The sequence below is a fragment of the Aythya marila genome, assembly GCF_965140915.1.
Source record: "Aythya marila genome assembly, chromosome: 13".
NCBI classification, from domain to species: domain Eukaryota; kingdom Metazoa; phylum Chordata; class Aves; order Anseriformes; family Anatidae; genus Aythya; species Aythya marila.
The window spans coordinates 89500-107223 of record NC_139054.1 but is presented as its reverse complement, the minus strand read 5'-3'; the positions used below and the strand labels follow the sequence as shown (position 1 = coordinate 107223).

At 40.1% G+C, this 17724-nt stretch overlaps 1 protein-coding gene across 2 annotated transcripts in view; it reads left to right on the top strand.

Moving 5' to 3' along the window:
• LAS1L (LAS1 like ribosome biogenesis factor) overlaps positions 1-16612 on the top strand; it is a 29226-nt gene extending 12614 nt beyond the window's left edge. The window contains exons 8-13 of one of the 2 annotated variants that reach the window (XM_082770664.1): positions 638-723; positions 1644-1859; positions 3017-3152; positions 4157-4536; positions 7436-7577; positions 16207-16612. In XM_082770664.1, the coding sequence (XP_082626790.1) occupies positions 638-723; positions 1644-1859; positions 3017-3152; positions 4157-4536; positions 7436-7577; positions 16207-16297 (1051 nt within the window). In that variant the 3' untranslated portion in view covers positions 16298-16612. Of the gene's footprint in view, positions 1-637; positions 724-1643; positions 1860-3016; positions 3153-4156; positions 4537-7435; positions 7578-9427; positions 11489-16206 lie in introns of those variants that run through there. The other variant, XM_082770665.1, reaches the window with a different exon arrangement.
• The last annotated feature ends 1112 nt before the right edge of the window (positions 16613-17724 follow it).

Genomic DNA, 17724 nt, shown 5'->3' with positions numbered 1-17724 from the left:
CTCTTGTGTTAAGCCAACCTAGTGGTTAGATGGATCCTTTAGCTAGAGAATTCAATGTTGTCAGGCCAACTGTAGTTCAAAGAATAGCTGTAATGGCAGGAGACGTTCAAAAAAGAGTTATAGTTGCCATAGGTAATAATTGTGACCCTACTGTAGTGAATCTGCTGAACAACTGTGAATAGGGTGTTAAGAAGTGCCCTGCCAGCAAGCCAGCAGGGTTGGTTTTTCCACTTAAATTTAATCTAGCTCTTGGTCCTTGGATCTTGACTGATCTGTTGGCTGGCAACTTGAATCGTGCTTAAAATCATAGGTATTTCAGTATGATAAATGGTTTATGACAAACATTCCTGGACTATTTTTAAAATACCAATGGCAGATATTTCCCTCTGCACCTCAAGCAGAAGTGTTTTCTTCAGGGTTCTGGTTCTGCTCCACTTGGTGTAGTTGCGTATTCACTCCAAGTCTAATTGGGATGTATGCAGCCCAAAACAGACATAAGGTTTTAGTGCCTTACAAGAAGCTACATCACCTCCACACAGCTCTAGTTGACTCACAAACATGTTTCAGAACTAGTGTAAGTGGTGTTTTGATATGGATGGGACTAAGTGGCATTAATAAGATTCTGTGATTGCTCTAGGGAGACAGTGGCTGAAGTTCTTCTCAGTGATGGTTTTCTCATCCCAACAGTTGATTGCCTGAAGATGTTAAATATCAAGTATGAAGGTTAGTGTGTTGGGTACCACATAGCTTACATAAAAAGTGTGTAGCCAATGTTATGTCCAGTTTTGTTCTTTTTTCCTCATTATATTGAAATCTCTAATTTGCTATATAATTTCTTTTATTTGTCTGGGTCCTTGAACAATCTACTGCTCCCTAGGCCCTGTTATGGACATGCTTAGTTATTGCTTTTGTATAAATCTCTTACTATGGAAGGATAGCTCTTCCACACTGAATGCTACTTGGCCAAAATGTCTTTCAAAGCTTGCATCTCTGCCCATATCCGTAATTGTTACCGAGTTAATGAACTCTCTCTAGTTTCTTTTCCACAATGAAGATAGCAAACAAATGTAAGTGGTGGCATTCTGAGCCTTAGTCACTAGTTGCATCTGAATTCCATGCTGCTGACCAATTGTGCATGGAGTTTCTGAAAGAGAATTAGTTAGGTAGAGACAATGAAGAGTAACTGTTTATCTACCTGAGAGCATTTAGGAAAAATAGCTAAACAGCTTTCTGAGAATGATCCTCAAATTTCTGTGCATATATTACAGTTGTAAAGTTTTAGAAGCTTTTTGATTCTTTGTTGCTTTGCTCAATGTGCCTTCCCTTTGCAAGAGAAAGATACAGGATAGCTCTTCATTATGTGTGAAATAAACTAGAACTGGCTTGGAATTAGTAAAGCAGAGTGAGGTTTTCCTGTGGTTTACTATGTGATTAGATGTAGGCATTGTATTTTTTGCTTTCGTTGGGCTATTGTATTTATTGTTGATTTGCTGCTTCTCTTAATATCTTAACATAAGAAAATAATGACTCCACATTCAAGGGTGATCACAGTGCAAACTACTGAGAACAAGCAGCACACCAGTGGTACACAAAAAAATTACTTAACAGTGATTTTTGGCTTCTCTTTTTCCTAATTATTGCAGCAAATAAAGCAGTATGGCAATTCAGAATTCCTCAGACGTTATACTGCTTCTGGCAGCCCTTGCTGACAGGCCTCCTTTCCCGAAGTTTTACACAGACCCTAATAGACAAAATGTTTATGAAGTTAAAGGAATGTTCTGATTCTTCAGAACTCCGTCCTCAGTTCCTGATCAACTGGATTTCTGAGATGCTGACTAGCATTGCCAGAGTTAACAGTGGTGAGTGTGTAATTTCTGTGTGGGGAAAAAAAAAAAAGTAGGAGTCTCTTCTGTACCATTGCAGGAATGGGGAGGGTGGTGGGTACTTTAGATTAAGTGCAATAAAATGATTAGTACATTTTGTCATGTTAACTTAGAGCTTTAATCGTTGCATTTCTACACTTTTTATGCTGCAGCTTATGTATGTTATGCATTTCTTAGCAACATTTTGAAATTACTATTTCTTTGGCAACTTGCTGTGGCTTCCTCAAGATACAAAAAGCTAATCTCTCCCATGAAAGACCAGTCCAGTACTTTCAGGAAATAACAGTAACAGAAAACAAATAAACATGTTATGTGCAAATTATTATGAGTTCCTTGTTCCCAGTTCTTTCCTCACTTAACATAACCCTAGCTTTACAATATACTTAGGTAGTCTTTCTGTCCTCCTTCAGTCCCATCTATGGATTTGTCATGCCTTTAAACTTACACAGAAGTAAAATTAATATTTTGGTTTTTGTGCCTAACTCCTTAGAAATGTTTAAATTGGTAAACTGTATGTTTAACTCCAGAGAGTGGCACAGAAGAGCTTTGATTATTTGAAGTGTGTCATAAGAATTCTGTTAACAGGACTTTTGTACTGTGATATAGTATATACCTGAAGGAGATTTCCTGCTGGTTAATTTTGCTACCTCCTCTGCTGGTCTGGCTAGATTTTGCCATTATCTATGGTAATTGGAGGTTCATGTTAGATGCTTTCAGCCAACACTGAGCATGTCTGTTACGCACCAAGATACTGAGCATCAGCAGCCCACAGCTGTTAATTCTACTTACTGCAGAGCTATCTGGAATGATCTCAGATCCCAGAAACAGTATACTGCATTTACTAGAGACAATACTGTACAAACACAGCCCTGTGGCTTTCCTGTATGGGATGCACAGAACAAGCTTGGGAAACTGCATCTCACTGTTGTCATATTTTGTGAAGCTAACTTAGCTGTTAGTGCATTGGCAAGTCCCTTTTAATGAGTTTGACATATTTAGTCAGTGTATCTGGTCTTGGACTTGGTTTGGAATGCCAGCTTGTGTAAGGATAAGAGCTCCAGTAAAAATGCAAAGGGACGAAGTGTGTACTTTTATGTATTTTGAGCACCTTGTTTTTGTTACCTTCTTTGAAGGGAAGAAAAGACGCCGCTGTAACAGACGTGTGTATGTGAAGGAGCTGTTCCTCCACAAAGTTCCTTTGCAGTGGATAAGACTAACTGAAAATTGCTTGGAAGCTCCTTGCTGGGCAACCCCACACCTTCTTCAGTTGTAAGTTTGATCCTGTGACCTAGAAAAAGGACAGTGAACAATGTTCTCTAACAGCTTTGGCAGCTTCCCTGTGATACGCTAGAAATTATGGCAGGTGTGTACTTGAAGCATTGCATCCAGGTCTGGGGCCCCCAGCACAGGACTGGAGCACCTCTCCTACAAAGAAAGACTGAGAGAGCTGGGGATGTTCAGCCTGAAAAATAGAAGGCTCCAGGGTGACCTCACTGCAGCTTTTAAATGCTTAAAGGGGGCTTGTAAAAAAAAAAAAAACAAAAAAAACCAAAAAAAAAACGCACTGAGCGACTCTGCTCAGATAATGACAGGACAAGGGTAGGGGAAGGGTATTTAGATTAGATGTTAGGAAGAAATTATTCATTCATAGGGTGGTGAGGCACTGGAACAAGTTGCCCAGGGCTCGTGTATGCCCTATCCTTGCAATTGTTTAAGACCAGGTTAGATGAGGCCCTGGTCAACCTGATCTAGTGGGTAGCAGCCCTGCCCATATCAGGGGGGTTGGACCTAGGTGATCTTTAAGGTACCTTCCAACCTGAGCCATTCTGTGATTCTAGGTGTGTATAAAACTGTGTTTGTTGCTGCTCATCTTCCTATTGATTCTACAAGGAGAAGGAGGAGAACTTAAAAGAATTGCTCCTTTGGAATGAAATTGGAAATTATCTGTGGATTTATTAAGAAAGCAACTTAGAAGAAAAGTGATGTAGTAGCAGAGATGTAATTGCTCATGCGGGTGATATGGGTTTAGCACAGGTGGCACCTTTTTCACATAAAAATAGCAAAGCACAAATTCAGTTAGAAGTATCCCACATCCTTAATTTTAATCACAAAGAAGGAGTATTCCAGCAGTCACTACTTAGGAATAATCAAACTTGCCTTTTAGTGGAGATACATGAGGAAGCTCGCACTTAAAAGGCTGCTCAGCTTGATAAACCTTCATTTAGAATCTCTTTTTGCTTTTAAAACTTTTACATTGCCCTTTTCCTTTCTAGGATCCTCACAAGCATGAGACCTCGTTTGCCACGTTCTTCACGGAAGAACCTTCTCTATCTCACATCCATTTACACGGAAGGAGGTGGTCCATTGTCCAGCCCAGGCCACTTGTCAAACTACAGTGAACAGCCAATTTACACTATAGAGAGCTTACAGTGGAGGGTGAGGCAAGAAAATCAAGTTAAAAATGAAGGGCAGGCTGCAGAGAATCAAGAAGATGTGCTGGAGAAAGATGATGGTGTAGAGGAAGTAGAGGAGGAGGAAGAAGAGATGGTAACTGAAACAAATCATTTGGAAGGACTTGCTCATTCTGATAACATGGTGGCTATTGCTGAGAAAAAGGCAGCACTACAAGGGTCTGCATGGCAGATCATTGCAGGTAAAAACAGTTTTTATAAAATTTAATGTTTACAAGTGGTTAAGATGGTCTAAGTGAAATGCAGAGGCATGTCAGCCCTCTGGGCCTGACCAGAACTGAATTGTGCTTCAAAATAATTTAAATGCCAAATCTCTGAAAACTGCTTTTTTCCAGTCTTCTGTTTATGTGCAAATGTCATGTCTCCCTAAAAGCTCTTAAAACACTGTGTTTTTTTCCAAGAGCACATTGTTACTTCTTCCTTAACTTTTTTATCAGGGGTCTCTAATCTCAGTGTTTAAAACTTCACCATATCCAGTTGATGGGACAGTGTATATGCCAGCTGTAAATGGCAAAGACAACAAAGATATTTCTTAACCTTTATTTGTCAGAATTAGGGATATCTGAAAGCACAGTTGGACTGCATTTGAAAGCACCAGTCAGGTTCTCAGAAGTTCCAAGCCCCAGGCAAACTGCAATCATGACATGGTAGCAAGCAAGAGTTGGAAGCAGGGCAAGAAGTTTGTAGAGTGAATAATGATTTATCCAGTGTTCTCTTAGCTTCCATACGGTAGCTATACTTTCATTGGGATGTAGGATTCAACAGCTAAGAAAATTTTTGGGTGAGTGGTTTCTGGAGGGACTTAAAGGCAAGAAAATGAGATGGTGTAGAGGAGTTAGAGGCAAAGTGGTGTTTAAAGAAAGAAGAAAAATGCAGCCATTGGAAGACAATGAACTCTCATACCCCACTCACAGAGAAGATTTCCCAAGTTTAAAAAAAAAAAAAAAAAAGGAGGGTAAGATCTGCCTAAACAATTCAGCTTAGTTATGCTTATGTGAACAGCTTGTTAGAGGTGGATGTTTTGAGAACAGAAGCAAAATTGTCCTCTACATCAGTGACTTTGGTTCTGAGCAAGCAGATCTTTTGCCAAAGGAACACACATTGTGTCTTGAACCACAAGCTTTTCATGAAGATTGTGTTTATGTAGTTGGTTGTGGGTAAATTTAATTTCTGTTTGAATAACACCAAGGATGTGTAGTTACCATCCTTAAACAAATTGAAAACTAAAACTACTGTAATGACATGTGATACATCAGCTATTTACTAGGTTGCTCTCTGAAGAGAAGGCTCAGCCTGTTCATTGTATATAACTGTAATTTGCCTTACAGTTGAGTTGGATGTTATAGAATCATAGAATATCCTGAGTTGGAAGGGACCCTTAAGGATCATCAAGTCCAACTCTTGACACCGCACAGGTCTACCCAAAAGTTCAGACCATGTGACTAAGTGCACAGTCCAATCTCTTCTTAAATTCAGACAGGCTCGGTGCAGTGACCTCTTCCCTGGGGAGCCTGTTCCAGTGTGCAACCACCCTCTCTGTGAAGAAACCCCTCCTGACGTCAAGCCTAAATTTCCCCTGCCTCAGCTTAACCCCGTTCCCGCGGGTCCTGTCACTGGTGTTAATGGAGAAAAGGTCTCCTGCCTCTCAACACCCCCTTACGAGGAAGTTGTAGACTGTGATGAGGTCTCCCCTCAGCCTCCTCTTCTCCAGGCTGAACAGGCCCAGTGACCTCAGCCGTTCTTCGTACGTCTTCCCCTCCAGGCCTTTCACCATCTTCGTAGCCCTCCTCTGGACACTTTCCAACAGTTTCATGTCCTTTTTATGCTGTGGTGCCCAGAACTGCACACATTACTTGAGGTGAGGCCGCACCAGCGCAGAGTAGAGCGGGACAATCACCTCCCTTGACCTACTAGCGATGCCGTGCTTGATGCACCCCAGGACACGGTTGGCCCTCCTGGCTGCCAGGGCACACTGCTGGCTCATATTCAATTTGCTGTCTACCACGATCCCCAGATCCCTCTCTTCTAGGCTGCTCTCCAGCGTCTCATTGCCCAGTCTGTACGTGCAGCCAGGGTTTCCCCATCCCAGGTGCAGGACCCGGCACTTGCTCTTATTGAACTTCATGCGGTTGGTGATCGCCCAGCTCTCCAACCTATCCAGATCCCTCTGCAAGGCCTTTACACCCTCATTCGAGTCCACAACTCCTCCAAGTTTGGTGTCATCAGCAAACTTGCTCAAAATACCTTCTATTCCTACATCCAGATCATTTATAAAAATATTGAAAAGTACCGGCCCTAAAATGGAGCCTTGAGGGACCCCACTGGTGACCGCCCGCCAGCCTGACGCAGCCACATTTATCAAATACTATTTCTGCACTTTTCAAATTGTGAAATTAAAACGTTTAGAAACCACCATTATATGTCAGGAGGTTTAGTTCTATTAAATGCCCAGGAAAGACGTAAAAGAAAAAAAAAAAAAAAAAAGAATAAATCTGCTGGTACTTTAAGGCAAAGTCTGGGTTTCTGGACAGATGTCAGTTAACCAAAACAAATCGTTTTTGGTATTATATAGTGCAAAGGTGCTGTTTTGTATCTTCATGTGTGTGATAATTGCTTATTCCATTTACAGGAGTATGCAGAGTGAATATTTGTATAAACCTTTTCAAAGTGAATTTTAAATTATCATATAGTAATCAGTACATCAGTTTCATACAAAAGTATGCTTTAATGACAGAGGTAAGTATTAAGGGTTGCTCTAGAATAGTGGGAGGTTTCTTTCAATGGACATTGCCTCACAGTGGTTTGGATAAGCTGTACTGTGTAGACAGCATGATCATGCCTGACTCCAGATGTGTTCCTATTGTCTCACAAGGTGTAGAGACTTCCTTTGAAAGAGCTAATAAGGTTAGAAAGAAAGTTACTTAAAACTATAGCTCAGTCTTATTTTTGCTGAGTACCTGAGGTTGCTCGTGTTTGCTGAGTTGCATGAGATAGTATTTTTGGCTCTGGGGGGAGTCTTGCTTTTTGAAAATCTCTCTGGTGAGCTCGGACTTCTTGTTTATGTACTGTGTTTTTACCCAGATGAAATACAATGGAAAGACTTTCCTCTTGGGAAACTCCCAGGTCAGACAGATGACCCTGATGGTCTCATGTTGGATAATTATTCCATGATGTCTCTGCTTGATCAGCCAGTGAGAGATGAGTGGAAGTCTCCTAGTACAAAGTGAGTAATATGGGCAAGACTTTGTCCCTGAACTATGAAATTGATTTATTTCTATGTGCCTTGTGCTGTGATGTGAAAAATTCAGGACTAGTTTTCAACCTGTTATTTGTGTGATAGCTTGACCAAAATATCTACCAATATTTGTAATATCTACTAACTGCGCTTCTCTCATGCATTTTTAAAGTAATGTTTGTGTTTTGAAGAACCTTTGTAGTGTTGATGTAATAACATAATAGTCTACTCTTCAAACTGTTTCAACTTTCACTGTTGTCTGATACTGTTAGTAAGATACAGTATGCTGATCCTCACGAGTTACTAACACGCAAGTACAGAGTTTTTAAAACAAGCTACTAAGAGCTGGTGCAGAGTCTGCCTAGTGATACACTGGGATGAGTAAGTTTAATAGGAAGAACTGTAGCCTCGCAATTAAAGCATTCAGGACTGGAAGCCAGGAGATGCAGCTAAGAATGTTAGCTCCCCAGCATTCTTACAGCCTGACCTTGGAGAAGTCATGTAGCCTCCCCCAATGTCAGTCTTCCCAGACTAGCTAATCTTGTACAGGAAGGGAGAGTCATTTTAAAATGTACAGTGGTCTGATGAAGCACTTTGAGGTGCAGTAGTGGGAAAGCTTAAGTGCAAGCTGCTGCACCTGAGCTGGGGCAATCCCAGACAGGAGTACAGACTCGGAGAAGAACTCATGGAGAGCAGCCCTGCGGAGAAGGACTTGGGGGTTCTGGTGGACAAACAGCTTGACATGAGCCAGCAGAGCACGCTTGCAGCCCAGAAGGCCAACTGCATCCTAAGCTGCATCAAGAGAGGTGTGACCAGCAGGTCAAGGGAGGAGATTGTCCCACTCTGTGAGGCCCCACCTGGAATACTGCATCCAGGTCTGGGGCCCCCAGCACTAGAAGGATGTGGATCTGTTAGAACAGGTCCAGAGGAGGACTACACAGATGATCAAGGGGCTGGAGCACCTCTCCTATGAAGAAAGGCCGAGAGAGCTGGGGATGTTCAGCCTGAAGAAGAGAAGGCTCCAGGGTGACCTCACTGCAGCTTTTAAATACTTAAAGGGGGCTTGTAAAAAAGATGGAGAGTGACTCTTTGCTCAATCAGATAATGACAGGACAAGGAGAGATGATTTTAAACTAAAAGAGGGGAGATTTAGATTAGATGTTTGGAGGAAATTCTTCACAGTGAGGGTGGTGAAGGCACTGGAACAGGTTGCCCAGAGAGGTTGTGGATGCCTTATCCCTTGGACAACCTGATGTAGTGGGTGGCATCCCTGCCCATAGCATGGATGGGTTGGAATTACGTGATTCTGTGTGCTTGAAGTGAATACTGTAGTCCACTGTCCTGACTACATTTTATGTCACTGCAGTCCCGATTATTCACTTTATTAACCCAACATGAAACAAACTCTCTTCTCCTCACCCTCCTCCATTGAAGTAAGAAACTGTTTTGCTTGTTTTTGCCCTGTTAGCCTGACACTGGACTTGTATTGTTGATGGACACAGTGAGACTGAAATAGCTACTGTGACAACTCACCAGTGTGGTAGGAAGTTACTTTATGAAGGTGTAACAGTCATCCTTCTGACCTGAGGGAACACACACAGTACAGAACTCTGCATTCGTCTCCTTCATTTTTTACTCATCAAATCTGAGAGCTGCTTATTATAATTACTGCTGTTCTCTTTCTCTTCTGGGAATGTACTTTTGTTCTGCAGTCCTGGGGCCTTTTACACTAACTGAAAGTGAAATACAAGTGACATCAGTGGCAATCAAAAGGTGATTTCCATCTTATATTTTGTGGAAGCCTGCTTATGTTATCTTCTTTTCTGGTCTTTCTACAGGAAACCGTTGGTAGGATTATGAGATACTGCTGCTTAGCAGTTTGGAAGTTATTAACACAGACTCAGCAGGCGTCAAAACTCTCTTAATGGGGACTCAGGTCCTCAACCACAGTATGTTGCCATTGCCCAGTGACCTTTTCAGAGCTCCAGCCAATAATTTAAGTTGCAGACCTGACCTCACTGAAGAAAGTCAGGTTGCCATGGAAATAATGGTAGCATTCTATAAGGCTTTCATTAGATCATCTCTGTTACTAAGTGACCATGTCCAGTTAAACAGTTCCATTGAAGATGTTTTCACAGGGTCATTATTTCACTCTTAGAAGTCAAAGGATCTTGAATGTTGTTAGCTTTCAAATAAATTTAATCACATACCCTGTGTGGGATTGGCCGTACATGTAGTTTAATTTTAAACCAAGGAATGCTTCAGAATATAAATGGATAGCAGTTATTTTCTTAAACATTTGATGGCTTAACTTCTAAATCAGTGATTCTTTCCCTGTAGTAGATGGGCCCAGTCTACTAGCTTCCAAAACAAATGAGAATAATAATCACAGTTACACAGTTTTCCCACTGCAAGGTTGTGCAGTGGGAAAAGCTACTACATGTATTCATGTTTTCACATATTCTGAGTTGTCTTCAGATTAGTTTCCAGTTCTGAAGAGCACGGTTTCCATTCTGACTCCATTCTCTTCATCATCTTCCCCAGAACTAGTCTACTCTTTTGTCAGCTCAGGCCTGAAGTGTAGGGGTAGGCTGCTGAGAGAGTATTGTTTGTATTTGATGGATCCAATCAAAATGTAGAATTAAAATCTTGTAGATTGCTACATAATAAAAAAAGATATCCTTTTCCGGTGCTCCTCTTTCTGACAGTCCAAATAGTTCGTGAACTGCTTGGTTCTAACACCTCTACAAGAGACAGCACCGAATCTGTCTTTCTGCATATCAGGAGGTTAAATGAGTCATCCTTTCTGAGTCCTTTTGAACAGTGTTCATCACTGACCCATACTTGGAGCACTACATGAATTTCCTGTCAGGCTTTAAAGAGAGTAGGTAACCATTTATCTCCTGATAGTTTATCATCCCCCAAAGAAGAGTAAATTTATAGTAGATACAAACAGGAAAAAAAATAATTGATTCAGCAGAACCCTTTGATGTCAGTCAGCCATGAGTCATGTTGCTTGCAACATGTTCCACATTGGGAATTACGACAAATTCCTGGAACTTGCAGATCTGCTTCTAGTCTGCAGAGCCCTGGCACTTTCACTGTAGGCAGAAATGACAGAGTACTTGATCTCAGAGACTTTAAACATAAGCTGTTTAGTATCCAGCCAGGAGGCTCTGACAGGAGATGGGGTTTCTGTATTTGTTCCTCGTTGGCTCAGTTGATTTTGCTGTGCACAATAGATGGAATCATCATTACGGAGGCTGTAATGAAGTGTATATGGAGTAGTATGATTCACTATTCTTGTTTGTAAGCTGCTACTTGAATCCAGCTGTAGCAAGTTCCCTTTCTGTCCTGGCTGTTGTAGGAGTCAAGTGTTTGTAATCCCACTATATTTCTTGGAGTGGTCCCTAGAGTAATAGAAATTAAAAACAAACAAACAAACAAAACAAAACAAAACAAAAAACACCTAATGATTCCAGGTGCTGCTCTACAAGCAAAGGAATTCTTCCAGATGTAATCTTTGTCATACCACTGGTTTAGATGTAGATGCTAGAACTTAGCCATGCTACTGTCTGAAAATCCACAGCACATATTAGTCAGTTAATTTGTTAATAAAAAATCACTAAAATTACGAATACATGTTTTTTTTTGTTTTTTTTTCCATCCTGCAATGGACATGAAGTAAATCCTTGCTAGTGTCAGTTCATAACAACTGGAAAGCAGAATGATAAAGTAAGAACCATGAACGTAAGTGCACCTGGTCATGCTGAAGTTTCAGTATTAGGTTCCTTTCTCTTTCTAGTTAGACTTTGATGCTTGCAGCTACTTTTGTGATGCTTGTTGTTGTAGGGAATCATATGAAGCAGTTCAAGTGTTGGCAGTTTTACAGTACTGGCAAGCAGTATTTCAGTGTTATGATTCAGTGGTGACTTGGTAAGGTTTTCAGTCTGTCCTTGACATAGGCTGATGAAACATCACAAATGACTTTAGAATAAATGTAATTTAATTCTTTGGATTTGGAGGACATATAATGGAAGTAGGAAAAAGAAGTTTGAGGGTAAAACTTGTTAGGATTTTTGCAAATCCATTAAATGTGCAAAATTAGAAAGATGTTACTTATTTTCTAAAACTTGCTTTCCTTGATATGCTTGAAGAGCAAAGCATTGCAGAGTCATTAACATGGAAGGTGGAAATCCAGTGCTGGGGGTTAAAATGTTTGTAAAGATTCTTTGAGATCCTTGCCTGAGCCATCTGCAAAGATACATATTTAAAGAATCTAAAAAAAAAACACAAAACAAAACAAAAAAACACACACACACATGTCAACAAAGACATCTCAACACTTCGCCTCAGCAAGTTTCTGATTCACAAACTACTGGGAGGTAGGAGAGTAATAGGGGGAAGACTGTTCTCTTGTGCTCATATGCTCACTTATGCATTAGCTTTTGAACATAGTTGGAGACTGGCCATTCAGACCTTTAATTTCAACTAGTCCAAACACTTGTGTGTGCTAGAACTGAAGTGCAGTTAAATCTGTGAACCTAACAGCATGAGGCACTCTCTGGAATATCTCATAGGGATGCATTCAATCTCCCTTCTTCGTGAATGTTAGTAGTCTGGGAAATATGCATGGCTGTTATTTAAAAAGGCCTTTTCCTCATAATCAACTTGGGGTGTTCTCTTGGCTCCATAGTGTAAAAAGCATTGGAAGATCAGATTTGTACTTGGTTATAAATAGCCTGCAACATGCAGACTTAAAAAATGCATAGTTGTAGAGTTGCACTAGTTTTAAGGATGAGAAAAAGACTCATACTGCTAATTAGATGCTGAAACGGATTCTCATGCTTAAAAATAAAGAAAATGGTTAATTTATAAGCTGTTCTTTGAAACAGCTTCTTTTGTACTATTCAGTGATTTTTCACAGCAGGTGAAACACCATTTATCCATATTTCAGGTAATATTCTCTAGGTTTTACTTCTAGGACTTATGATTCCATTGCTTGCTACAAATTAGAAGGACTCCTTCCTTTCTGGGTCATAAATGCAAGTGGCGAGACACACAGAACAGCCATGGTTACAGGGAAATGCTCGGTCTACCTGTCTGTACACAGAGGAGCAAATTATGTTGCAGTAGGATAGAAAAAACTGTCAGGCAGTTGAAAATTTCTAAAGAGGTTCCTGACCTCAAGGCTTATCTGAAGTATATAAATTTCAACTTGACTTTGGACCCTTCCTCGATTTGGAGAATGCTCTGCCTGTAGCCAGAACAGAAATGCGTGCCCAGACACACAGTTCTGTTCCTGGAACAGACAAACCTGATTTGCATTATAAATTCTTGCTCACATATGCCAAAATATTTCTCTTGGGATCTGCAAATGGACAGCTGGAAGGACCTTTTTTTTTTCTTTCTTTTTCATTTTCTTGGGGTTTATTTTGTAGGTAGATCAATTATTATTTCCTTCCCTTATCAGTCACACTAGATTTCTTTGGGGGATGATGCCTGGACTGCCTTTTGAAGTATGATTTAGTCATGGTAAGAACCCAGTGTATATTAATTGCAAACCAAAGTGTTACAAGTTAGGTATGTACGTCTCAGTGCTACATTATACAGACTCAGATAAGCAAAGCAGGCATTGCTTTCCCCTGTGCCATTAATAATTGCTTTCCCTGTCACCTAAGATGCTGAGAGGAACAATTGCAAAAGCTTTTTCTATACTCAGCCAAGAAGGTGGTTTTCTTTTTCTCCTCGTATGCAGCTTCTGTTTGGCTGCTTTTTGAACTAGTGGTGAGTGTATAGTGTCACACAGCTTCTATGATTAGAAAATAACCATGTAGAAAATGAAAATGCACATATCAGACTAAAAATAGTAAGTGTTTCTCCATTCATCTGTGTAGGTGAAAAGGAGCAGAGTTTCTGGTACTCAAATCACAACCTGGCAGGAAAGGAAGAAGCTCAGAAAGATGAGGAAAAACTGATCTGTTTCTGTAGCTGGGCCTGGAACTAATCTTTAGTTTTATCAGGAGTGCTATAACTTGCTCATTCCTCTTATTTCTCTTCCATTGTAGCTTCTCCTTTTGCCAAAATCATCCGGAAGGTTTTCTTGACTTGCCCAGAGGAAGAGGGGGAGCAGAGTTTCTTGGTTACTTCTCATGTATTCTTCTGTTTGGAAACTTCATTCACTGCCTTGCAGCTACATGAGTTTTCAGCTTCCCCTTCAAATGAGTGGTATATATGGCATGTTGCAGAAGGGGTGTTTGCTGTTTGCTAACTCTTGGTAGTGGTCTCCAACTTCTCTGTAGAGAGCTTTTCTGACAAGCTCAGTGTTGTCATCATACTCACAGTATGGTATGAGAAACTGTGAAAATGTGATGGTGTACTTTGGAAATATCTATAAGATGCTTGGAAAAAAGCATCTGCAACATAGGCAGTGGGACACAGTCTTTGTAAAAGCTACGGCTATCTTTAACTTTCTATTTGGCTCCCCAGACTTATGGCAAATCAAAGTAATGAACTACATTAAGGGTTTCCTGAAAAATCTGGAAAAAGGACTCTGAACGAGTCATGTAGTAGAAGCATGACCTTTTGCTGCAGCCCTAATTCACCAGGTCAACAGATGAGAATGGAGCAGTACATTTAAGGCAGCAAATTATGTCAGTGTCTGTCCCCAGAGTCTCTGTCCTGGGAATGAGTGAAGTCATGAGTAATGAACAGTTAGCATCACAAAGAAGGAAGAATTATCTCATTAGCAGGCTGAATTCTGGGTAGTTTCCAACAGACAGAGAAAGAACATCAGATCATTACTGCTGGGTGCGATATCTGTGATGTTTCTGTGTTGACTTTTTTTACAAGGTCCCTGGCAGTGTTTCATCTGTGGAGGGGGTGTCTAGGGAGGTGTTCTGACACTAAAGGAAAAATTGTGTGTCCCTGAGGAGCTCTGAGCAGCAGCCTCTGCTATATTCCGGTTATTCCAGTACCAATCATTTGGAAAAGGCATTGAGTTTTTCAGTGTATAGCTTTTAAGTTGCTGTATAAATAAAGCTTCCCAAACATCTCCATCTTGTTTACAGAAATGGTTCTGGTTTAATGTGAGACATAAGTTCCTGTGATGCTTAGATGCATTGGAAAATCTTGTAGAAATCTTGTAGAATCCTTCCTCCCTGGTCCCAAAAGATAGTGTTCTTCTGTGGGTTTTCTGGTGTGTGCTTTGCTGTTATCAAAGTTTGTCCTTAGGGTTTGTTGCAGCAACCTCAGAAGCTTTGAATAGCTGCTGTCATCCTCAGGCAGACGTTTTGTTTTTGTGGTAAGCATATGTGCCTTTTGTTTACTCCCAGTGTCAGTTTTATGTGACAGCTGGGACAAAGTGGCAGTTGGCAATGACAGAGAGTTTCCTGAGAGTAGAGCTGCTACCTGCAATTGCTTTAGGGATTGTATTGAGATTTTCACTGACATTTCAGAAATGGCATTCATCGTTCAATGGTCATGGATAACGGCTGGATTTTTTGTCCTTAGAATGAGATGCATAAGCAGGTGGGTGAAAGAGGGAAATAAGGTGCTGAAGGGTAAAGACCTTAAAGTAGACAGGTAACATATTCATATCCTGGGGGATGCTAGGCTGTAGCTGGGACTGCATGAACTCTCCTTGAGCGTACATGAAAAACACGCAGATGCCGACCAGGTTTTCCCTTTTTCTTCTTCACAGTGTCAGATAGCAGGTTTCAACTGGCTCATTTATAAACATCTTATTTTTAAAATATAGCTTTTAACTTCCTATTCTCATAAAAATGAATTAAAGTGTTAAACCCTAGTCTGGCCTACCTAACAACTCAGTAGTTTTTTAAGTTTCTTCACACAGTACAGCTTTGGATAGGGAATGGTTTACCTATGTTCTTCAACTGCTCTTTGAACCTTGAGCTTAAGGGTGCCTTATGTCTGAGAACACTGAGAAAAAAGAAAAAAAAAAAAGTATTTGTTCCTTTGTGTGCTGTGTTAGTGAGTCATGGGGGACTCAGCCCTAACTGGGTAACTTCTGCAAGGAAAAGAGATTTTACGCCTGTTTGAGACTAAGCCACTTTCTGCAGTTAGAAATGACTTAGCATGCCGCCAGTGAGACCAAATAACTTCCTTTAAACTTTTTGTAAATGCTCTAGATTCTGTGACTTCTGTGTCAAGCCATAGGAAGGGCTTGTTTCTGTGTGCAGACATACAAGCTTTCTAACATTTATAACAGATTGTTTTTATGTTGACTTCTTGCTGCATTAAAGTTTCACGTGATTACCTTGTATTGTTAGCTGCAAAGGACAGATGAGACAAGAATTGTTGTGTGGTTGGTTGTTTCTGGAGTCATGTCTCCCTTGCAATTGTTAGCAGCTGGTAATCTTTCCATTGGTTTGTGTTTTGGTACCGTTGGTACTCAGACTGTTCCCTCTCATGAATGAACTGATTAAAAATTAAGGGCATTCCATCAGTTAAACGATCAGAGCTAGAAATGAGAAATAACATTTTAGTTTGGAAGTAAAACTTCTTAAAAGTTTAACATGCTAAGAAATTTGCTTTGGTGATGTGAGCTTCTAAGTCAGCTCAGTGCTTATGTGGTTTATTTCTCATCCTCTTGCAGCTCTGCAGAATTGAATATTCCTGTGACAGGAGGATTGCTATGGACCCAGAATGACTTCCATAAAATAAAAAGTGGCCTTCAGCTTTTCTAAGACAGCACAGTGCTCTGCAGCTTTCAGCATTGCACAAGATAAGTGACACGGAGGAACTAGTAATGGTGATATGGAAATAGCCACTCCAGGATTTTTTTTTTTTTTTCATGAGGACTTACTACTTTTGACCATGTAAAATCAGTGTTTTATCAAAGTGTTATAAGTTCCATGTATAGCAGCTATTGTCTGCTTAACTACTGTCATGGGCTTCTATCTCTAGCTGATGTTTATGAAATATAGTTAGTATACTTCAGAATCCCTCACTATTCCTTAATTTTTTTTTGTGGTTAATAAAGGTCACCAACTGAAGGCAAACCTTTCTTTTCTTCCTTTTTTTTTTTTTTTTTTTTTTTCTTCTTCCTTTTCCATCTGTCCTTACTGGCCAGACTATTAAACCCTTTCATTTTCGGTGACATTAATATTGTCATGTATGAGTTGAAATTATTTTGCCAGGATAAGACTGTGTTACAATTTTAATCTAGCAAGGATTTCACATGAAGCTCCAGGAATCAAGTGAATTACAGCATGGCAGAATGCACTTCAGTGCATAAACATCTTCAGCTTTTTTCTTCTCATAAGTTTTTTCAAGTGGTGCTCTTGAGGTTATGATTTTGCTGAGGTTGATAAATAATACTTTGGCCCTTGCTGGAAGCTATCATGATTACTGTAGAAATGGATTTGATTGTCATGCTAGAAAGTTGGTGAGAGCAAGGACAGCTATTTGTCTAAATTCATCTTTCTTTACTTGTATTTAAGGTTCTTGGAACTTAGAAGCTTCTACAATAACCTGTCGACATGTTAAGAGTTTAAGCATTTTTATTTCAAGACTTCTCAGTAATTATCTGTTGGATTATATCTGCTAAAGGATAAAAAGAGCCTTTCTCTGAGTCAGTCTAGTAATTGGCAGTATTTAAAAAATACACAGAAGTAGGAAAATGTCAGTGCAATGTCGTGAAATGGCATCATTTTAGTTTCTTGGCATTACTGTTCTCATTATATCCTAATAATCCATGTAAAGAGACACAAAAAGGGACATACAACTTTAGCAGTATATCGGACAAGATAGAACTACAAGTTTAGAACAGCAAATACGTGGATGCCTTGGGCTGGCTATCAAGTAAAGGCTTTCCTAAGTGTCCATAATGTATTTTTTCTTTTCTATTTTTTTTTGTCATCCTGTCCTACTCCAGTTAGTCTTCCACCAGACAGCCAACAATTATTTAGAATGGAAGATACGTCGTACATTTCTTTCTCTAAAAACAAGCAGTACTGGTTTCACACAAAGCAAAAGAAAGCAAACTTCTTTTTCTGTTATGGGGGATTTCTCCTGTAAGCCTCTCCTCTATTTAGTATTTTAAGTTACTTCTTTTACTCAGTAGTTCCTCAAGCTTATTTAGGAAATATTCAGTGAAAAGGATTTGTGCTTT